The sequence below is a fragment of the Vipera berus genome, assembly GCF_964194415.1.
Source record: "Vipera berus genome assembly, chromosome: 3".
Lineage (NCBI taxonomy): Eukaryota > Metazoa > Chordata > Lepidosauria > Squamata > Viperidae > Vipera > Vipera berus.
The window spans coordinates 89206263-89230501 of record NC_138204.1 but is presented as its reverse complement, the minus strand read 5'-3'; the positions used below and the strand labels follow the sequence as shown (position 1 = coordinate 89230501).

The 24239-nt window shown below is 37.6% G+C and overlaps 1 protein-coding gene across 5 annotated transcripts; it reads right to left on the bottom strand.

Moving 5' to 3' along the window:
* Window positions 1-657: 657 nt before the first annotated feature.
* Window positions 658-22822, bottom strand: SLC35A3 (solute carrier family 35 member A3). 5 transcript variants are annotated; one of them, XM_081324619.1, is made up of 9 exons: window positions 21990-22331; window positions 16888-17178; window positions 11805-12009; window positions 10657-10811; window positions 10451-10573; window positions 9272-9443; window positions 5585-5703; window positions 3403-3536; window positions 658-2544 (listed from the first exon to the last, which is right to left on the bottom strand). In XM_081324619.1, the coding sequence occupies exons 2-9, from the start codon at window positions 16918-16920 to the stop codon at window positions 2454-2456; spliced, it is 1032 nt and encodes a 343-aa protein (XP_081180745.1). In that variant the 5' UTR covers window positions 16921-17178; window positions 21990-22331; the 3' UTR covers window positions 658-2453. The 5 variants fall into 5 exon arrangements, 4 of the variants coding, with proteins under 4 accessions (XP_081180745.1, XP_081180746.1, XP_081180747.1 ...); XM_081324620.1 differs by lacking the exon at window positions 21990-22331 and adding an exon at window positions 19505-19829; XM_081324621.1 differs by lacking the exons at window positions 16888-17178; window positions 21990-22331 and adding an exon at window positions 22786-22822.
* Window positions 22823-24239: the final 1417 nt, after the last annotated feature.

Sequence of the window (24239 nt, the reverse complement as noted above, 5' to 3'; positions counted from 1 at the left end):
ATTTCTATATTAGAAAAAAATATATGCTAGCAGAATGGTACTATATCCTCTCACTCTTCTAGTTGACCTTTGACCTCAAAATCCACTTTTGGGGAACCTTTGGAACTTTTTAAGTTCCAAAGGCTTTTAAAGATGCAGTTCGGACTATGGATAAGGAAAGTGAATCCACCTTCTTCCATTCCAAATTGCTTCCATTGACAGAAATATAGTGTGGAATTGTCATCTACCCATCCATCCACCCACCACCCACACATACAATTATCAGTTAAACTCTGAGGGACCCTATGTAGTTCTTACAAGTATCTATACATGTACAAACCTTTATCTTACTACACACCAGGCACCTTGCTTCATCTTTAATTTTTTTAGATTTAAAATACTGGAATCATTTTGCAAAGGAGTAAGCCTTTCTCCCAGGATAGTCTTTCTTCCATTATCATAACAAAACAATCGTGACATATTGTGAATGAATAATCCCAAATGTAACTAATGCAAGAGTTACGAACCTCTACTTTAATTCCTCTTCATTCATAAACAACCCCTCTAGTGTAACTTAAGTTCCAGAAAAAATATAAAATTCCTAGTCTAATTGCGCAATTATGTTTTCTATGAGTTTTAAGTTTCAGAAGAACCATAGATGCATATGGGTCAGAGGGAGACGCAGGGTAGATGTTATTTTATTGTGATATAATTTATAAGCATTTAGGACAGACTGGTCTACAATGTGTTAAAAATAAAAAGAGTTCCACCTACAATGCAGCTCAGCTGTTCCAGACATCTGCATGGAGGATGACAAAGTGCCAGTATGACTTCCATGATTACAATCATAATTTCTCAGCAGCAATTTCCATGAGGATTTCAATGATGTACTACCATTAGTCAAGCAAATGTATAGAAACTGCTTTCGCAGAGCTTATCACTATCTCATGTTCTCTGAATATATTTAAATATTTCAACATTCCAAAATAGTCTGGGTATGATCTCTATGGGTGTGACTACAGCCCTTTCAGTTCATAAAGAATTGCCCCACTGCCAATGAAGCTCTTCTGCATCATAAGCAATTACCTGGACCGAAGCTTAGAAGATATTTCACGTTCTATGTTCAATGAAGAGTAGAGAGTGTTCCACTGGGCTTTATGGCCATTTCTGCTTACAATTCATGCCTAATATTTATTGCACATTAACATTCTTCATTTAATGGTTAATACAATTAGCATGTATTCTAACAATGGGATTTCAAGGCTGGACAGAGCCGCTTCAGTTAAATAAGTTTTCCAGATTTTTTTTAAAGCTCTATATTATAGTACATAATATACACATTAATATACTACTGTGGCTCCAAAAGGAACTCTTAATACTTTTATAGAGTTATATGGCTACTTTTAAAAATACATTTTAAAAATATTTTCAAATTAAGATATTCAGCAATGAAATGTACGGTCCATAAATTGTAAGAATGTTCTTATTAAGTAAAGAAATTGTTCTCTAAACAAACAGACACATATTCATTATCAGTTATGGCAATGCACAATGTTATTCATCTAATGTAGAACAAGTACTAGGTACTGTAGCTATGCTGCTTCTAATTGGTGAGGGTCTCATTTTAAAAACTGAGAATGGTGCAGCAATATAATTTGTGGCATTCATACATACAAAGCTTCCAAATGAAAATATTAAATTCTTCTTCTTGGAGAATTCACCAACAATTACAATGAGACATTTGCATCAGTACATTTTACAACATCAGTTTCAGCGAATTAATTATTTTCTATATAAAATATTATAAATCTACAAACAATGATTCAGTGATACTTCATTGGTTTTGAACAAGAATACTTATCAGAAACATCATCATCAAACCTTCTTTCCAAAACAATTCTTCCTCGAGATATATTATACTTTGATTCCATAAATTTCCAGCCAGCCTGGTGAATTTATTGTTTGCTAGGTTATAAAATCCAAACTCCCAACACACCCAGAGGACATCAGTATGAAAAAAAACTACTGTAGGACAAAACTTTACATCTCTTTGATTTCTAATTTGTTTCTGTGTATGTGTATGTCTGTGTGTGTACAGTATGTAGATCTGCATTCCTATAAAATTAGAAAAGATGAAATAACTTGCAAAAGAGGTATGATTTAACAGATGTTGCCAGGTGCTCTTGCAAGAAGAATGCATAGGACATTTCTGCAGCTGTTGATAATAGTACATCATTCTGATTTAACCTCAGAGTTCAAGTTGGAAGCACTTCTAGTCCCAGGTTCTAGAAGCAACACATTCAAGTTTTGCTCTGGACTTCCCTTCTTTTACAGAAGTGGTTTTACAAATTTAATTATTAAACATCATTCTTCTGACACAGTATAAACTCTTTCAGTGCCTGATAATCCTCCAACAGTATTTAGAAGTCCTTTTTCCACAATATTGGCAAAATACTGTGACATGGAAAAGTCTGTTATGCTTTAATAGGATTTCCTGTTGGCTTTGGATCATAACTATATAAGAAAGTAGCAACTATTACCAGAACAGCTCCAAGAAAAAACACACTAAAGAAAAAAAGGAAGAGAATAAATATTTAGAATACATGTTTTGATGTTTTGTACATTCATAACATGGGTATTGTTCTGTCTATACCCCCCCCCCTCTCTCTCTCATAGCTCTCTCTCTCTCTCTCTCTCTCTCTCTCTCTCTCTCTCTCTCTCTCTCTCTCTCTCTCTCATATCTATCTCATTTATACAGCTGCCCATCTTGCATAATGACTCTGGGCGACATACACAATAAAAAATTAAAACTACAACTGGAATGAATTAAAAGGTAACAATAAAATGGTGAAAAAAATACAGAGAGAGCGCATTTAGTCAAGCATCATGTAACCATCTAGGACACTTAGCTCTATTATAAGCTCCCAGGCCAGTTGATAAAACCATGTTTTGAGGTCTTCCAAATTAATTTCTATTCAGCCACACTTACTTAAAAAGCTGCCTTATTCCAAAACAACTGATTTAGCCCAATATTTTGTAGACAAAAGTGGGCAACCCACATATTGTATTTTTCTTTCAAGACATTTTCCAGATAACCATCCTGCCCCCATGTTATACCATCAAAATCTGGCAGCAAAATACAGTTACTAAAGTTTGTGGGTGAAAGTAGAAAGAAAAACATGCATATTAAACTGCTTTCCTTATATACCATTATTTCAATAAATCCACCTCATTGAGCTGAACTGATTTATGTTTGAGTTGACATGTGCAATATTGCTCCACAAAGGATAGTTTCTCCATTATGGTGCAAAATATTTAGTTTACAAACTCACCAAAGCATTTAAATTTGGTTTAACTTATATTTCATTTATACTTGTACAAGGCATTTGTGTTTTTAAAGACAAACTTAAAAATACAACTTACCTTGTGGGGACAAAATCTTGAAGCCAGAAGTATGATATTAATGTTGACAATATAATGGATAACGATGTTGCAAATCCTTTTAAAATATTGTCTGCATATTTTATAACAGCTGCTATAACAAGGCCGCCAAGTGCCTGACAAAACATTGAAAATGTAGTAATCACTTTATTAAACTTAATGGTTAAACAGATAAAGCTTGCTATGCATATTTAGCAAAGAAATTCTGAAGGGAAAGTTATTACTTTATTTCTAAGTTACATGCTATACTCTGTCTTTCTAAATGAATCTGGAAAGCCATGATTTTTATAAGTACTATATTGCAGCTAGTCTTCACTTAATGACCCTAATTGAGTGATCTCCATCACTCAGCAAAGCAGTTGCTAATTGGGGAAATCATGTCACTGCAAATGTGTTCTCCAGCTGGGACAAGACTAACTTTTGTTTGCCTCGTAACACTGCCTCATTCTTTGCTATGCTACAGTGCCTGATTACTGTCTTGTACACATTGACAGCAATACAATCATGCCATAACCTGGGGCTGGGAGCCATGGGTGCACTATAGGTATACAGTTACTCTCTTAAAATCCTTTTGTCTCCAATCTCTCTGCTCTGAAGCGAGACCCTTTCCAGTTGCCAACACTATCACTCTGCTCTCAATGTGTAAGAGGGCAAATCTCTCTGCCTTGTGGGATGGGGGATAGATTGCCTACAGAAATCGCTTACTTTTATTTGCCTTCCACACCCCCAGAGTAGAGAGATTGAAGAGAGATTTCAAAAGAATAACTGTTTGCTCTTTTACACATGAAAAGCAATGAAACTGTGCTGGCAGTCTGAAAATACAGACTTAAATGAGTCTTAAATACAATTGTAAATGAGCCCCAAAGTTTATTTTTTTACCACTGTCATAACTTTGTGAATGGTTGCTAAATAAATAGTGAGGACTACCTGCAATGTTTAATGTAAAACAATTTCCCAATTTTAATATTATTTGTTGTTGTTAGTTGAGAAGTCATGTCCGACTCATTGCGACCCCATGGACAACATTCTTCCAGGCCTTCCTGTCCTCTACCAATTAATATTTTTTTATTAATTTAAATATATAGTTGATTCTGGATGATTTATGCTAAACTAAAGTGATACATATTAAAATTAATAGTATTGTATCATGGAATAAAACTAAATTTTGCAAGTTTTAAAGTCTCCATTAGATCTACAATTCTTACTCTCTTCTTTTGGTTAGAAGTTGCTTCCATACTGAGCATTTTATTAATTCTTAATTAACAATAAAAGTGTTAAACTGTCCTTATTCTTAAGTCTTATCCTCTAACTAAATGAGGGAAACTTAAACATTTCCTGTCAATTCAATTTCTGGTTATCAAGAAAGAGAAAGTCATTTTTCAAATAATTGGCATTCATAATTAGTGGTGAGGGACAGGGGACTTACCTTGGAAGTACTTATAATAAAACAATTCATTAAAAATTAATGTGTCTGATTAAGTGGGACAATTTTTTATTCTTTCCACCCCAGTGGAATATTGAAACTTTGTCCTTGGGATAAACTTCCAAAAACTGAACAGAACAAGTTCAATTTTGGTATGGTGGGAGAAACTAGCAAAAAAAAAAAAGACTGGGTTTGAAAATGGAGAAAAATATTTCAGTAAAAAATATATATATCTCAGGTATTTTAGGAGAGGCAGTTGGTCAATTACTCAAAATGCTACGATATTGACAGCTCTATTCTAAGCCCCGCCTCTGGTCACATGACTTAGAGTGGAACATGTGCAGCCTGCTCTATGCTTCCCAATGCATATATACAAACATATTAACACATGGAGACATTTGCGAGGGTAAGACAAAACACAGAATCACACAACAGATTACTTCATTACATTAAAAAAACAGACAGATCCTATGACAAGTGCTGATTAACAGACTCTGCATGCTCCCTTATTTAAGACCTTCTGTGCCTCATTTTGTGACCTAGGAACTGTGGTTAAGGAGTTGAAAAAATTCCCCAAGCCATGTCAGTATGTTTTCCCTTGCCTTGTTGAATAGATTGATTTTTTTTAAGTATTAATTGAACAAATCAAGCATATGTCTCAATGCGTAACTCACAATGGTAATTTCAGTATTGGTATATAACATAAGCCCAATTGATAAAATGTAAGATTGGATGTATTACCTGAAGAACTACAACTATCCAAGTAAGCTTGTTATAACCTTGAAAAAATCCATTCTTTGATACAAGTTCTCCATCATAAATGAATACGCCCATCAATCCAAATATACTACCAAAAAATCCTGAAAGTCAAGACAAATATTGAGCCATGGTGAGTTGAACAGAAAAGAAATTCCGATTGTTCTTTTATGGTACCCATTAACAATTTGGATTATGTACTCCAATAATTCAGATGCAAGTGGAAACCTCTCCTAGTATATTTAAATATTACTCACTATTTTATGCAGTATATCAGAAGATATCAAAGAATGGCAATGACACCCTAACTTTTGATTGTAAAAACTGATGATTTCAATGCAGCACCTCATACATGCTATTTGTTGTGTTACGAGGAGTCAGTTGAAGGCCTCTATTACACATGTAAAAGACCTAAACGGCTTGTATCCAGCATGTGTGAGAAAGAGATATATGCTTAAGTTTTGAATACTTACTTACTCACTCAGACATGCTGATTATCTGCTGGACTTAGAAGCTGTTTCTTTTAAAAACCATTACAGTTCTAAAACTAGGTTTTCTATTTTACTGCAATACTTTGCATTTTTAAATGGTTATCTTAATTACTTGGGAATCACTTTTAGGTACAGCTTATCGGAGCAAAAATGTGCATAAACCACTATTACTTGCAGTTGCATCTGTCAACCACTGTGGGGCAGGAAAGGGCTGCTTATAATTTTTAAATACCGTAAGTACTGTTACAGTAGTAATATTAACCTCCTCATGTTTAAGGTCTACTGGAGAACTCTTTGATTTCGCATCTACATGAAATGAAATTTTATAGAAACCAAGTTAACCCCATCCCAAGTGAGTTAGGCTTTCTTTCGGGAAGTTCTATCAGCCCATCTTATTATTACAGGTAGTCCTCAGGTAATGACCACTTGTCCTGCGACTGTTGAAGCTACAACCAGTCCTTTAAAGGCCACCCTTCTCAGGATCCCTGCGGTCAAGTGATGGCGATATGGGTACTTGGCAACTGGCTCGCACTTACAATGGTTGCACTGTCACTTTGATTGTGATTTGCAACCTTTGACTCCCCACAAGCAAAATCAATGAAGAATCCAGGTTACAAATCGTTCAGATAATCTCTCCCACCCTTGCACCCTCCTCCAACCCCCTTTAACAATTGTGCTGTACCTTTCCCACCACTCAAACACACCTTCATGCATTCTCTCAAAATCTTGCTGAGCTTGCACTATGCTTAACTGCCACTCATGCACCTTGCACACTCTCCCCCAGCTGGCAGCAACCACTTCAAGCCCTGCTGCGCTTGCGCCAGGACTTCCTCACCATCGTGCCCCCCTTCCTGAGCCTTGCTGTGCTGGCACGGCACCTCCCCCACCACCCATGGACCATCCCTGAGCTTCGCTGAGTTCATCCCATGCCGCATCAGTGCGCCCCCTTTTCTATCCAGCAGCAGCCACGTGCCTACCTGCAGCCTGTTTGTCAGCCAGCTGGCACTTGCAATTTCCTGCTGGCTTCCCCACTGACTTTGGTTGTTGGAAGCCAGCAGGAAGTTGTGAGAAGGGTCTTACTTAACGACAACAGGGGTCTGCAGGGACTGCATCTCTAAGCAATGTGGTCGTGCGACATCACACTTACTGATGGGAATTCTGATCCCAACTGCTGTAGTAACTTGTGGTCTACCTGTATAATATATCAAAAATATGAGGACTGCCTATATCAGACATGTCAAACACAAGGCCCAGGGGCCAGATCCGACCCGCGAAGTGGTTTCATGCGGCCCGCGAAGCCATCCTGGAAACAGTGAGGGAACGGCCCCCACTGCCTTGGCCCTGGGCCAGAGACCCTCCTTCTGCCAGAGACCCTCAGATCTGTCCCACTCCTGCCCAGGCCCCCAGAGGCACCCTTGATGCGAATGATGTAGAGCTGGCCACGCCCACCCAGTAGGCCATTTGCACTCTAGCCATGCCCACCCAATAGGCTACGCCCACCCTGGCCATACCCACCCGGCCCCCTGAGGGCAACTGCAATGCTGATGCGGCCCTCAATGAAATTGAGTTTGACACCCCTGGCCTATATATTAAAAATGATACAGGTAGCCCTCAACGTATGACCGTTTAATGGTAGTTTAAAGCTACAGTGGCCTCATAAAAAGTGACTTACAATCAAGCTCACATCAGTTCAATTCGGGAACTAGGCCACTGGCACATTTGTAGTGATTGCAGTACCTTGCAGTCACATGACCGTCATTTACAATCTTTTTAGCAGGCTTCTGACAAGCAACGTCAATCGGGGAAGCTACATTTGCTTAATGAATGCATGATTCACTTAAGGAGCACGTGATTCATCTCTCACAGTAAAATAATGATAGCATAATCAGGTTTGGTCACGTGATGGCTCATTTAATGACCACATCACTTAGCAACCAAAATTCGGGCCCCAGTTGTGTTTGTCAGCCCAGGACGAACCTGTACCCTACTTTTCTGTACTTTTAAATTGCATCATTTCTGTTATTACATTTTATTGTTGCTCTTTGGGTTGTGATCCATATTAGAACTCTGAATTATGTATTAAAATACTGAGCACTACATTGTACATTTTAACAGAGGCAATTAGCAAATTTAATAAAGATGAATACAGTTAATTTAGGACTTTCACAATATAAACACACTCAACTGCAATTTTAAATTCACTTTATGACTTAAGAGGAGTTATGAGAGCTACTTTTTTTAATAGGCACTCTTTGGATCATAGTACGTTTTATATAGGCATACAGTATGTAAAATGCAGGTACTTAGTACTTATTTAGGCCTTTTCTCTTTAAAAACAGTAGTCTATATTCCTATATCCATTTTTTGGGAGAAAATATTCATTTGTTCTTTAGTTAAAAATACTGCTATGATTTTTTTAAATCCTAGATTTCTAGACAAACAAAAATGTCTTTGAATTAAAGCATTCTTAAATATACATTTGTTGATATTCATATTTTCATTTTTTTGGTTCTTAAAAAAAAGGGTGCCACTGGGTTCGCAGGGTGAGCAGGTGACAAAACATGCATCATGACCCAAAAACTGACTTACATACTTGCATCAGATGACAGGACACAAGTACGTAAGGGTGGATTACGCATCATGACATCACTACATGCATGTAATTTTGATGTAATCTTGGTTTGTTGCAGATGCCTGTGATAATGGCTATAGAAAGATGGCAACATTTAGTTTAATTGGTTCTTATGTAACACATAATCTACAATTGTGTGAAGGGAGACATATAACACTTTTGCTTTGATAACAGAACCCCCACCATACCAAATATAAAAATATATTTGAAGTTTCAAAAAGGAGTTTGTCATATAGCAAGAACGAGACAACTTTTTTTAAAAAAAAATTCTTTCTTTGTATCACGGTACTAATTGCACTATAATTTGGATCCTAGCCATTGCCTTTATCATCCAGTCAATATTAGCAGAAATCAAACAAAAACTGACTCAGGTAATGAATATTCAGAACAGGATGTAAGTAATAAGAGTTCCTATTTGCTAAAAGTTAATATCAAACAGAGCACAGCTTTTATAACCATTTCTCTACACTTAGCAGGTTGAAGTACTCTTAAGTACAGTCTGATGCATATCTGAATCTCTCTTTTGCACGTTTTTAAAGTAAGACTTACCGAGCTGAATATTTCTAATCCATACTGATTGTTTTGTTTCCTTCAAAATTTTTTCAAAATATACTCCAGCAAATCCACTAGAAAAGCAGGCTATAAGTACTGCCCCCAAACCCACAAGCTGTGATCCTGCTGAAAGTTCTTTAGCTGTTGCTGTCTGCAAATCTGATGGCCACTAAAAGAAATAAAATTTATTTAAATTACTGAATAAAATTAACAAGAAAGACGTGAAAAAACGCAGCAACACACTAATAACATTTCATATAATGGTCTCCTTTAGAACCAGTTCACATACAAATTTCACAGCTTCGGTCAAGTCAGACACATCAGTTGATGGCGATTCATTCAAACATGTGATTAATCTATGCAAGCGACTAGTCACTGTATACTGAAAGAAACTGTACCAAGAAAAGAAATCTGTTGAATTTTGAATATAAAAACCAAGCTGAAGCAATATTCTTCTTAGGTCAATTCAAAATAATATGCAATAGAATTTTAAGAATTAACAATCTGCTTTATAATCTTATTCAACTAGTGATAACAATAAATTTATATTGTAAATTTGTATATTTTATTATTTAGACTTACTAAATAAACATTTAAATGGTAGATCTAAGGTAATACTAGGTACAGAGGAGGTACCTTCACACCTCAGGTATAGGTGGTGTATAACATTAACAAACAGATTTAACATGTAAAGTCCTATTTTGGAGAATCAAAAAAGAAAGGCACAAGAAGAACAGGATAGGAAAATCTGGCTTGGCAGTAGTATATTTGAAAACTTCTAAAAAGCAAATTTATTTAGGGGTTTACTAACAGAAGATTGAAAATAACTATCTCATTCTACATTTACAATACTATGTTCAGTTCTGCACATCACAGTCTAAAAACAAGTGAAAAACTAGATTCTCTTCAGGAGAAGTCTTCCAAGATAGTGCAGACCAGAAAATTAATATCTATAAGTTTAGTCTGCAAAACAAATACCCCACAGAAGGAAGATAGGATAGTAGTATTCAGATAATCTAACTTTGTGAAAATAACTCTTTTTCATTATAGCTTGTATGCTAGAGGGGAGCCAAATCCTATTTGAATGCAGTATAAGAGTTATGAGACATTAACCAAGTTTCCGTTACCAAAACAAATTAAGATTTTCCCTACCAACATATTCATAACAGTATTTACCTGTACAAATGCAACACCAGCCATCAGAATCACTAATGAAAGCCATTGATATACACCTAATTTCTTACTGAGCATCGACACGGAAAATAATGCAGTTGTGAGGATTTTCAGCTGATATGTGACCTAAAAAGGTAAAAGAAAAAAATAAAATAGCCCATAATTTGATTCCTGAGTTTTAACAATAAGACACTATCAAAATAAAGTACCTGATAAGTGGCTGCATCTAGATTTGATAAAGCAACATAGAGCAGGTTATTCTGTAGAGTGTAAATCCCGGAAGGAATAGCAAGTTTAAGTGTTTCCATTGGTTTGTTAAGAATTTCGTCATGTAACACTCTGTTCAGAGTTCGCAAGCTGCACTCTATGCAAAGAGAAAATGCATTATATATTTTTGGTTAAAAGGAAACCTATCAGTTTTAAACCTTTTGTAGCCAAGCATTTTAATGCTTTTGTGTGGAACATGCAATTTCTAAGCGACTGGGCACTGGCATATTTTAAATGTGTGAAGCACCTAGACTCCTCCCTTTTGTGTCACTATTTTTATTTTCTCAAATAATGAACATGGGCGGACACAGCTATACCAAAATCTAGTAAGTGGGCTTGTGTTTCTATGGCTAAGTTCTACCATCACAGTGTAACCTACAGAGCGTACTGGTAGTCCTCAACTTATGACTACAACTGGAACTGGAATTTTGATCATAATTCATTACGGTAGCTAAGTCGAGTCACCATGTGACCAGATCTGATTTTACAACCGTTTTTACTGAAGTCATAAGTTGATTCACTGAGATTGTGAGTTGAGTCATGCAGTTTAAGTGCAAATTCACTTTCCCCAATGGCGTTTGGCAGAAACCGTCAGAATTTGTGATCATGTGACTGCGGGACACTGAAACAGGTTATAAATGCAAGCTGGTTGCCAGATGCCTGAGCTGCAATCATATCATCGCTCTGTGTGTGTGTGTGTGTGTGTGTGTGTGTGTGTGTGTGTGTGTGTAATGCTTAATGTTATTAAGCAAAAGGTTGTTAAGTCGGGGACTACCTATAGTATGAATTCCTAGAAAACAACTGATTACTATATATCATTCAAGGCACTGATGAATCACATTTGAATTTCCCTTTCTGGTAATTACTCTCCAACTCCCATGTACCCCTCCTGTAAATATTTACAAGTTTAGGTAGCTTAAGTTTATGTTAGCTATCTAAATCTTTTAAAGAGCAAACTACAATTTCCAAGTCCTCTTTGTATGTTTCTTTAAGAAATATACTTATTTGGCGAATGCATTTGATTTACTCCTGGGAAGGGGTCTTATTAACTCCTTATAATATAATACTGAGATAATACTGAGATACTTACTGCTGTCTTTGTAAACCAACAAAATGCAAGCCGTAATTTTCAAAAGTTCAGCAATGACTACTGCAGTTGAAGACAAATAGCGAGGTCCTTCTTCTTTCAGTGTCCGAGAATAACGCATAGTCAACACCAAACTAGTTGTCTGAAAGACTAATATGCTCAAAGAAAGGTATTTTAAATTGGTAGACATAGCTTGACAATCACCTTCCTGAAGAAGAAAGATAGGAGAGAGAGAGGAAGAGAGAGAATTAATGGTAGAGATTTCTTTGTCACCTGATATATTCCCTGTCGAAAGCAGGGCCAGCATATAAGATGGGAAGGCTGAAGGGCCACATTTGGAAGGACAATCAGGCAATGTGGCATTCTTACAGTTTTATTAATTAATTTATTTGGTTTACATTAATTTGAATTACACTATTCTTTATATTTTAAAAAAATCAGCTCTGGAATGTCTTGAATGCTGAGTAGGTTTCTTGCTAGATCTGTAGAATCAAGTGCTTTAAGAAACCAACTTTGTATCAATTCTCAAAGCTAAAAAAGAGCTTTGCCTTTTTAAAAACTTAGTCAAAATATGAACATTGCTCCCTCCTGTATCGCTCATAAGAAACATAGTGTCAATAGAGTAGATTGACATTTGGTACAACATGAAAAAACCTTGAGAACAAAATCTGTCATAAGTTGAGATGATGTCACAGACTGAAATCAGTGTGCTGCTGCTATTTTAGAATAAAGAATTCTGCATTCCTTTGTGTGGGTGATATTGTATGTGTGCCTGTGTGCTCGCAGTTACTGAGATATTTGGGATGGAATGGTTTGAATTATGCCGTTCCTTATAGATTAATTTATTATTGGGTGCTTCCTCTTTCCCTTAAATTTCAGATCATTGAAACGTGTGCTAGTCTACTACTAGGTGGCAGTTTTTTTAAGGCAGACCCCCATTGCTACATCAAACTTCAGCCTACTTTTCCTCTTTCACAGTCCCAGTTTTTCAGTATTCGCTATCTTGTTGAAAAGTTCCAGAACATTCAAAATCTTCACATTTTTGTGACATTTCTGTTAGCTGTAATAAAAGTATTGTCTGTCTGTGGCTTTTGCATGATTTGGGATTAAGTCACAGAAGAGAACTGAAACATGTTCCATGATAAAGTTAGGATTATATTATATTATATTATATTAATTATATTATATTATATTATATTATATTATATTATATTATATTATATTATATTATTATATTATATTATATTATATTATATTATATTATATTATATTATATTTATTATATTATATTATATTATATTATATTATATTATATTTATTATATTTATTATATTATATTATATTATATTATATTATATTATATTATATTATATTATATTATATTATATTATATTATATTATATTATCTATTATATATATTGTTTATTTAAGGGTGAGGATAACTTACTAAAACACGACCACTTGTTGCACTGGGAAAAGATCTTTGTTACTAGTCCTGTCAGTACTATTTGCTCAGGAAAAGAAATCAAAACCTATAATGCTTACCTAAAATGTCATTATCTCCCTCTGACCTGGTTAAGGTGGAAAAGCAAGCAGGAAAAAAACTTCTGGTAACGAAACAGGAAAAAGAAAAAAAAATCCACCCTTTGAAGAAATTATCAGCAAAATCATTTGTGCTCTCTGAACTTTTGTTTACTCTAGCTAAATGTATCTGGTGTTTGCTAAATAGCACAGAATCTAAACTAACCGGTTTCACTTCAGGAAAGAAGGAACACATTTTTGAAGGTGGCTCTAGAGGTGCTGAGGGAAACTATTGAAGATTTCAGTTTTTATTTATTTATGCATTTATTAAACAAATTTGTATAACCACCCATCTATCAAGAAGACACCTATGTTTGTTTCGCCCACCCCTTGTAGCCACTAGGGCAGGGGTAGGCAACCTCGGCTCTTTTATGACTCATGGACTTCAACTCCCAGAATTCCTGAGTCAGCAGAGCTGACTCAGGAATTCTGGGAGTTGAAGTCCATGAGTCATAAAAGAGCCGAGGTTGCCTACCCCTGCACTAGGGTAAATATTTTGGTTTCCAGTTAAGATCAGACTCCAAGCACTAAGATCCAAATGGAAACTCCATATATATAAAGCAAAAGGTAGTTAGTCTCACAGGCTCAGAAAAAAAATACACATTTGAATAAATAGGAGGAAAAACATGGCAAAAGGTAGGTAAAATGAGGGCCCAGATTGTTGGGGGCAATAAGCTGACTTTGTAATAATGCCGCTTGGGCCCCCCCGAAAGCCCTAATAAGCAGGCATATACATAGAATGAAGGCTATTGCTAAGCACATTGATTTGTGCTTCTTAGATTGTAAGCCGCCCTGAGTCTTCGGAGAAGGGCGGGATATAAATGGGATTAAAAAAAAAAAGAGGGTCACGTCCTCTCCTGAATGCCTCCCTAATTCAGACATTTTCCTGAGCTGTGTAAAAGCTGTGGCTTCTTTGAACAATCAACAGGGAGATGCTAATGCAGATTTTAAAACATCATGCCCACGTTGGTTCTATATACTGCATGTCTCTGATACTGATAGATCACTGTTCAAGTCTAAGCCAGTGATATCCCACACCCTTCCATCTTGTCCCAAATTGCTGCATGACACTGCTGGAAGAAATCTTGAGTCTACTGCATCTAACTCTTAAGGAAATAAGATTCAGCAGGACTGCTGCCTATATTCGGTAATGGACTAGCTGTAAGGAAACGAACTAAGCCCAAAGTATTGTTGATCAGTCGGAAGTTCTGGGCATTATGGATGGGGCCACATTTCCCCTGAAAGAGAACGTGCATAGTACTTTCAGATCTCTATCTGTTTATGGATTCCCAGGTAGTCATAGAGGCAAGGAATGCACTTGCTCCATCATGTTAATGCATCCATTCCAAGTCTTCTGGAGCCAATGGAGTTGCATGGCTACAGGGCAACAGCTATAATTAGCTCCATTGCAGGACATATTTTAAAATCCTGTATTCAGGCTGCTAATTGACCAGACTGTGCCCATATTGATAGACCTGAGAATAGCTAACTTTTTTCTGAAGTACAATTTAAGATGTTGTTCTAACTTTCAAATCCAAAATTGCTGGGGCCTAACTTAATAAGAACCCATCCAAGAAGGACAGCAGGAGACATTCTCTTAAATATATAAGGACTTTCCAAACACCATTTATTAGGCATACGAGAAAAGGCCCTTCCTTTTGCTTGCCCCAAGCTATGCAATATATTTCCTTAGGAATTTTAATAAGATTTTTTTTTCGTTTTCTGTTTTCAGAAAAGGAAAACCAGACTTTCTTCTTTAGCCAAGGTGTTTTAGTCTCAGAGGGACTAAAGACGTTAGAGTGACTGTTTTATCAGATTTTAATACAGTAATTGTTCTATTTTTCTTGTAGCTTTAAACAGTTTTACTGGGGCAGAAAGATAATAAATAAGCCTAAACGAAAGCCAAGTTCTTTTAAAACAATTCACAAAAGACACTTTTACTCTATAAAAAGCTCTTACTTGTCCTGAATTAAGAGTCAAACAATTCAATTTTAAATGTGTTTGACAAAAGAAATGTCGAACAGATGGAAATCTCAATGTCATTTCAAAAAATAGATCTAATTGTAGTTGTAACATTCTGAAAATCTGTATTTGTATTGGGCAGATGGAGACCTATACCAGAAATTGTTATCAGTTGAGGGAAGGATAGAACTATATAGCTTTTCATTGTATCTGGGACTAAAATCATACAGTTTTTGTACTCGGGAATAATTAGAATCTACTCTCATCTTATATACTGAGGGAAGAATAGATGAGAGGATTTCCATTTCTTTACTTTCTTTACTCTGTTTTACACAATTTCTGAGTATGTGAAAACTTGCATAAACCCAGCCTAGATTAAAAATCATCTGAAAAATAAGTGCTTGGTAGAATTATGAGGTAAACTGTTCATCTGAATAAAACTAAACAAAAAAGGAATAGCAACCATTTTACTGGAAATTTGTTTGCATGTGCATATTTTAAATTAACAAAGGATACTAAAGTACTAAAGTACTAAAAGGATATCAAGATTATTTTTAGGATTAAGAACATAGGAAGATACAGGAATTATAAAAATGATCTTCTAAGACATTGTGAATTTGAGGCATAAGTCAAGCAGAATATGGTTTGGGAACTTTGCCACTATCTCTATTGAGGTTTTTTTTGCCTAAATGTGTATTTAGGTAATGTATAAATACATAGGCACTACTGTACATTGTTAGAATCCTTCTTTATAATGTTCATATGTCCACAACATTTTAGTTCAATTTGGAGATTAGTAAAAACATTAAAATATAAGCCAGTAAGAATTTAATATTTCAGTTATTCAAGTGTTATGAAGTACTGACCCTAACGTAGTCAACTTATTTTAACAAGATGAATGGTTGTTTATCCTGAATACAAGTTTTACCACTTTTGTCCTGAGATATCAAATAACTATTTTCAGTTCATTAAAATAAACATTAAGAAGTCTATCCACAAATTCTAAACCAAAGACATGTTTATATAGATTTAGGTTCTGAACCTGAATTTACCTAATTACTGTATATTCAAAGCAACACAACTGATTCTACAGAAAGTAGACATACAATGAACAAGTTCAGTATAATGGCAATTTACAATGATAAAAATATTCACTATCTCATGCTATTTTTCCTATCTGACGTTACCACGTGGGCTATCAACTCTATACTAATGAACACAAGACAAAATCTGTAAAATTGATTGAATATCCAGTGCTAAGATTTCTAACACACCTACTTCCTCTTCAAATACACATTTAAAACTGATATTTCTAAAAGCAACATATAACACAATACTGAGATCTACTAGTCAATGAAAAAGGCAAAAAAAGTGCCTGAAAAATGTCAAACTCTTTTGGCATACTAAACAGCACATCTCAGGATCCCAACCATTTTACATTTTACCAATATTCAGTGTAACTATCAAAATTTTCTTAATAAAGTTTTCCTAATAAATAATACAGACTACTACAAAATTTTAAAATGCATACAGATATACTAACTTCAAGAACAAACTTCTCTTTCTGAATTTCCATGATTCCCAAACAGATATGAGAACAGTATTCAGTCTTGTGGTTAAGGTTTATAAAGTATATCAACTGGTATCTGTTGCTGTACAAGTTCAAAACAAAATGAAAACCTCATTTGTACAGTCACAACTTGCCAGACCCATTTTTTCATGCCGATATTCTTCTTCAGTAAACATCAAACTTGAAGCTTCTGAAACATGTTCATTTTTCAGTATAAGCAGTAGTTCCAAAGTTAAATAGGTCCAAATGACAACTTTCACACAGCTCATATAAAGTAAAAAGAAAAATGCTTTCAGTGCAGTGTAGCCTCTAGTATAGTAGTAAAGCCAAATGACGTGTCAGCACTTATGCAACAATAATCTACATTTTCTACAGGAACAATAAATCACCCATTATGCTACCTCATACAATGATAACAGGTTTTGATTGTTTCCTCTAGCTAAGCAACCTAATATTGATGAACTTCAGCACAAGATCTCATTTCACAAAGCACTTAATATTAAATATTAAACACAGAACCATGTCATTTCAGTAGCCTTATTGGAGTCTTGGTGTTCTAGCATAAAAGACTGTTGCTCTAATAAATGTTGTTGTTAGTTGCGAAGTCGTGTCTGACCCATCACGACCCTATGGACAACGTTCCTCCAGGCCTTCCTGTCCTCTACCATCTTCCGGAGTCCATTTAGGCTCACGCCTACTGCTTCAGTGACTAATAAATACTTTGCAACAAATATAATACTCAACATTGTTTCAGAAATATATTAAACATATATTCGGCCCGCGAAGTGGTTTCATGTGGCCCGCGAAGCCATCCTGGAAACAGTGAGGGAACGGCCCCCACTGCTTTGGCCCTGGCCCAGAGACACTCAGATCTGTCCCACTCCTGCCCAGGCCCCCATAGGCACCCTTGATGCGAACGATGTAGAGCTGGCCACGCCCACCCAGTAGGCCATACGCACTCTAGCCACGCCCACCCTGGCCACACCCACCCGGCCCCCTGAGGGCAACCGCAATGCTGATGCGGCCCTCAATGAAATTGAGTTTGACACCCCTGCTTCAAGAGCTTGTTAGAAAAATATAATGCAAATGTTACTAAAAGTGTATGGAAGCAGGCTATGAAATATAATATAAATATAATTACTGGATTCTTCTAGCTCTTTCGCAGATTACAACTGACAAATTAAATTTGAGATTCTTCTTAAAACACTCCCATAATTGCATAAGAGGTCCAACTCTGTCAATTTCCAACAACTTGGATTTTATTAAAACAGAATGATCCTACTGTCCTTTGAAGTCAGTGGAGATTTGCTTCTTCCTGTTTGACAAGAACCAAAAAGCCTCTATAATAATGCCCAATGTGTTATAAAATTCTTGCCTTTGGAATTCTCCTTTGGTATATTTTTTGCTACTTCCTGGTGAGTACATTCCTGGGTTTATGTAAGTTCAGAAGCAAAACAGAATTAGATCTAGTGAATACTATCAGGGATTACCAGGCCTACACACCATGGATAGTCCTCAACCTACTACCATAATTGGGACGAAAATTTCACATGTTACATGCAACGTCACATGGCTGCACTGCTTAGCATCAGCAATCGCAGCACTGCCCATTGCCATCATTAAGTGAATTCCATGGTTGTTAGCTGAGGACTCACCCCAATCCAACCTATTCTGGGTTTGATCCCTCTTAAGTCTGGGTTTCGGTAAGATAAGGCATTGCCTCCAAGTCCTCTCTTGCCTATTTCCCACCATTTCTGCCTTTTTGGCTGGCTTGCACCCTCTCTTGCGAGTCAGCAAGCAACTGCACAGCTCTGGGGCTGATAGTTACACTGTGTCTCAGGGATTTCTTGGTGCACCATGGTTCTGGGGCTGCAAAAAACCTGAGCCTCAGCACAGTATGAAGCCACAGCTGCCACAGCCCAGTTTGTCAGGATGGACCACAGGGACTTCTCAGCATTCTGAAACTCTGGGCCTGCAAGAACCCAAGTCACAAGCCCAGGCCAGCTGGGTCCAGCCCAAACACACAGCTGCAACCCCAGCCTGATGAAGCATGCCCAGCCTGGCATGAGGCCATCTTCCCTAGGTTTCAAGAGGAAACCTCCACGTGCAACCTGGGGAAGAAACCATCATAAAGCAGGCAGCTGCCTCAGAAGTGCCATCTGTGGCAAAAAGGTTCTAAAATGGGGCGCAACTCACTTAGCTGTCTTGCTTAGCAACAAAAATGTTGGGCTCAATTGTGGTCATAAGTTGAGGACTACCTGTATTGTCAGCTGCCTTGGGAAATTTACAAACACAGATGGATGAAAAAATAAGCTCACCTTTCTTGTTCTGCTTGTTTCCAAATCACTTTACTCCATTATATTGATGTTTCTATGATGCAACATTTAATAGTCTAAGATTAGTAATATCTGAAGCAGGGGTCTTCAAACCTGGCCCTTTTATGACTTGTGGACTTCCAAATCCCAGAATTCCTCACCCAGTGTGCTTGCCTGAGAAATTCTGGGAGTGAAGTCCACAAGTCATAAAAAGGCCAAGTTTGAAGACCCCTGATCGAAAGAAATTATTTAAATAAGCACATATACAAACTTACAATGCAAAGATAGAACATAATTTCAGAGAGATAGATCCTATCTTTTCTATTCAGAAGCTCTCTTCAGTTCTTTTGTCCTAGCTTTTGTGGCAAAGAAAAGATAGAAAAGTGCCAAAATATTAGAGATTTGCAAATGGGAGCTGACAGCATCTCAAACTCACTTATCTAAATCAGATGTGGTGCAATTTGATTCACAGTTGTTACTTTAAAGATACAGGAAAAGTTGATATGGTTTTCAAGTATAGAAAACAGCAGATATACAGTTCCTAGTTCAACTTTTGATAATGCACCTTAATTCCAGGATATTAACCTAATGAATCACCTTCTGTTTATTCTGTCTATCTGCTAACGTTGTTCTTTGTTATTAGGTAAAAGGTAAAGGTTCCCCCGCACATGCGTGCTAGTCGTTTCCGACTCTAGGGGCCGGTGCTCATCTCCGTTTCAAAGCCGAAGAGCCAGCGCTTGTCCGAGGACGTCTCCGTGGTCATGTGGCCGGCATGACTAGACGCCAAAGGCGCACGGAACACTGTTACCTTCCCACCGGAGTGGTCCCTATTTTTCTACTTGCATTTTTACGTGCTTTCGAACTGCTAGGTGGGCAGAAGCTGGGACGAGTATCAGGCGCTCACTCTGTTACGCAGCACTCGGGATTTGATCCGCCAAACTGCCGACCTTCTGATCGACAAGCTCAGTGTCCTAACCCACTGAGCCACTGCGTCCCATATAAAAAAAAGAACTTCTTTGCATTAAAAAAAATCAAGTTACACTACTGAAAAACTTTCTTTCAATAATGATTCAACAAAGAACAGTGATATCTGAGTAGTATTTTATCTTTTAAAATATTTGTACAAAAGACTGAAACATTCCAAGGAGGGCAACTTTGCCAGTTAACCAGGTTCACCATAAAGAATAGTGATACTGTTCAAAGATTTCCCAGCTGAGGCATGTAAATTGTCATTAAATAATTTTCATAGTCTTTTCCAATTGAAAGGATAGCGAAAAGGGCAATATTAATATTTTGCACTTATGACTCCAGATTCCTTAAATACACTATATAAAATATTCAGTTTTTCTACTGATTTTCTATAAAGTGAGTTTGTTTTATCTGAGTAATTGTGCCACGACAACTCTCTTTATCTGACAAGTTCACATTTTTCTCTCATATTTTTTCAGGGACAAGAAGAGAAAGCTCCAATTTAAAAATGCAGTTTTTCCTGAATAATTTTTTAACAGCGATTGAACTGAAACATCTTTTAAATGGAAAATTAAAATAGGATGTTGTAAGGCTAGTATGTAAACAGTGTAGTAAAAGTAATATCAGAATACATTTTAAAATAGTTGTACATTTACTAGCACTATTAATCAAAGAGAACTGTTCTATCTTTTTCACTGATATGGTTGTTTTTCTAATAAGAGAAAATGCAAATGTGGGGAAAAGTGACAGAATTACAAATGCAATGTTATGTCCCCTAAACTCCAAAGCTTTTAGAAGAACAATTATACAATGAATGACATGTCTGTTAGCCTCCATCATGACTACCATAACAGGATCATATATAATGGAAGGATAAAGGGATGAGAATCTAGGAATTATGGAAATTCTGGGATTCATTGAGTTTTGCATTACAGTACTAATTCTTAGATGATTAATAGATATTAAGTACACACAGGAAGTAGCATTTGATTTAGACCTTTCTTGTTCTCTATTGTAACAGTAGAAAAATTTTCAGTGATGTTTAAACAAATACATCTGGGTATGTAGCTCTTATTAATACAGCAAATTTGCATGTATGCTACTCTCTCTGTCAGCAGAAAGTTTTGTAGCAGGTTACTGAGATAGGTGGCATATAAAAAAAATATATCAAATAAAAATAAACTTACAAGCTTGGTTCAAAATAGAAATTAATTCAAAGTACATACAGGAACTGTCAGCAGCCACATGTAATTTTAAAATATAAATACAATATATTTGAAAAAATAGTGTAATTTTTAAGAACGTTTGCCCTTTGTGTATATGTTTTGTGCAATTTTCTGTACTGGTAGGATAATCTTTCTTTGCATTATTCTATGTCTCTTGCTTCAAATTATTTATTAATAATGAGGGCTATTTCTGCCTCTTACTCTGTTCTTTGAATGTACCATAATGAACGATCAACATTCATTTACACAGAAAAGTCACAATATTTTTTATTTAATAATAAGGTTAACCTACCTTTTTATTTTTCTGTTCCTTTGGCAATACATTGAAAATCTTACCATTTTATTCCCATTTAATTCCAAAGTGGTACTCCATACTATAAAAACTTGCTTACACACAAGCAACATTTGCTTGTATGTAAGTGAGCAAATGACTGAATCTGTATGGCAGGAGTTGTGGACACATGCATACATTTGGTCAGATGTTTCGGGTATCATAGATCTATACATTGATCTATACACATTTTTACCTATTGATTTTTACCACGCCTACTGCACTGTAATTCACCTTTCGGAATAGGAATAGTCGTGCGTCCTGCTGCTTCTCCCCAAAGCTATTGTTTCTTAATCCCTTCGCTCCTGCCTGAGCCACTTCCTGCCATTAATATATGGTGCTTCTCTAGTTCTGCAAATTTTCGCGTTTAATTTCTATATTTAGGGATTAGGATTAAAACAAACAAACAAACAAACAAAAAAACACCAACTCCAAGCTTTGTGAAGCTTCACGCCTCAGTTATTACGCACAACCCGCTCCTATTGGCAAACCGAGGCAGTAAGCACTCTGTGCACGCTCCGGGAACAGACACTTTCATTCATTATTTGACCACAGAATCCCACCGACTAGCAAAGCCGAGTTCAAGAGGAAGCAAAGCTCTCCTCCAGGCAGCAAATTCCATCCCAGTCCCCAAGGGGAAGGCGATCCAGCTGCTTAACCTGAACGAATGGCACTCTGCATATCCTCAGGGACGTGTTCTTCAAGGAAGATTTCAAATGCAGATGCATCAGCCTCGATATTAAAAAGCAGCTTTAGGCGGGGAAGAGGCGAGGGCGAGCGCTAGCTTAATCCTACCCTGCATCTTCTCACTTTTGCCCGCCATGGGGGAATTACCCTGCATCCCATCCCTCGCTACGCTTCTCCAGTTTCTGGCTCGCTTCAACCTAAACTGCATCCTTCCCACCAGATCCTCCCAGCCACCTCCTTCCTGTCCGCTCGCGCCTACTTGCCAGCTGCGGACCTGCCCTCCCTGCTTAGCAATCCCCCTGTTTCCGCTTAGCCCTCCCGGGTCTCCTCTCCCGACTCTCACCTGCCGCGCTTGGGAGCCTGGCACGCTTCCCTTCCGGGTGCTTCTTCGCCGGTGCCGCCCCGTCAGTACTCCGGCTGCAGCCGCGGCTCCGCCCGCTCGGTTCCCAGGCCAGCGGCTCTTTTCACGCGTGGCCCGCCTTCCTAAGGAAGCTCTGGGAAAGACGCTCCGTGGCGGGGAGAGACAGCAGACGGAGCGTCGTGAAAGAGAAGAGGCCGCCGGGGCTGGCAGAAAGGGGAATGGCAACATCCGAAGAGGAAGAATTGGCTCTGTGATTGATGCAATCTCTCTCTTCCCCCCCAACCCCGTTCTCGTTTTGTGTCTCCCATTTGCCAATGGTTAAAATACACCCCGGTCTGTGGGAGCCTGTACTTTATTTCAGACTCCCCTTTAGATGCCCACTAACTGTCCCAAAGGTGCTTTTTCAGGAGGCAACTGGACTTTCTTGTTTTTCTTTGAAGACATTTCACTTCTCATCCAAGAAGCTTTTTCAGCTCTGACCAGATGGTGGGGAATGGAAGGATTCCCATCCGGTCAGAGCTGAAGAAGCTTCTTGGATGAGAAGCGAAATATCTTCAAAGAAAAACAAGAAAATCCAGTTGCCTCCTGAAAAAGCACCTTTGGGACAACCATGACCTGGATGACTGAGAATCTCCATAGACATGCCCACTGACTGTTTCTTAAGCATGTTCCTGCAGGGCCAATTTACATGTACATTTTGCAGCTTTCCACAGAAGGGTGAATGAATTCATATAAAGAAAGAAGTCTTCACTATGTCCTGCTTTTGTTTTTGTGGAAAACTTGGAGATAGGGTGATTTGGAGTGAGAATTTGTGAATGGCAAATCTTATCAAACTTACCAGTTGTCATTTAAAAATAGTAGGTTGTCAACTTAAGACATTGCTTTTTCTTACTATGCACTGTTCTGTACCAGCCTGCTACCAGCCCTGCAGATAAGGCAGGGACAACCCCTTTTACAAGAAGGCAAGAGGCTGGAACTAAGCCTGCCAAATTTATTAACATAAAAACATAAACAGAGCAAAGAGAGCAAAGAGAGCAAACACGAACCATGAAACAGGAACTATTCAAACGGTTGCCTTCAGCAAACCAGCCCTCCCACGCATTCCCCTTTTATACAGTTCAGGGCGTGGCTTCTCTCTGCCTCCTTCCGAGGTGCCCCATTGCCTTCCTCTGTTTACTCCTGATTGACTGCCTCCTGCGTCGGGCGTCCTTGAACAGGGCCAGCTGTGGGTCATCTTCATCCACGCTGTCAGGCTCACACAGCTGGGTCTGCGTCGTGACCAGGTGGGAGGGGCCTGGCTGAGGGCTCTCATCAGCAAGCTCTCCAACCCCCTCAGCAACCTCTCCAACACCCCCCTCCTCCTCCTCCTCTGAATCGTCAGACCCAACTGCCGAACCCACAGGCTGACCCTGAATCACAACATGCACGTTCAGTTG

Coding starts and splice junctions, on each gene's coding strand:
- SLC35A3 (XM_081324618.1), bottom strand. CDS start 22,483: ATGCATCTGCATTTGAAATCTTCCTTGAAGAACACGTCCCTGAGGATA. Junction 10,812..11,804: donor GTTGGTTTACAAAGACAGCA/GTAAGTATCTCA, acceptor CTCTTTGCATAG/AGTGCAGCTTGCGAACTCTG. Junction 10,574..10,656: donor TAGATGCAGCCACTTATCAG/GTACTTTATTTT, acceptor TTACCTTTTTAG/GTCACATATCAGCTGAAAAT.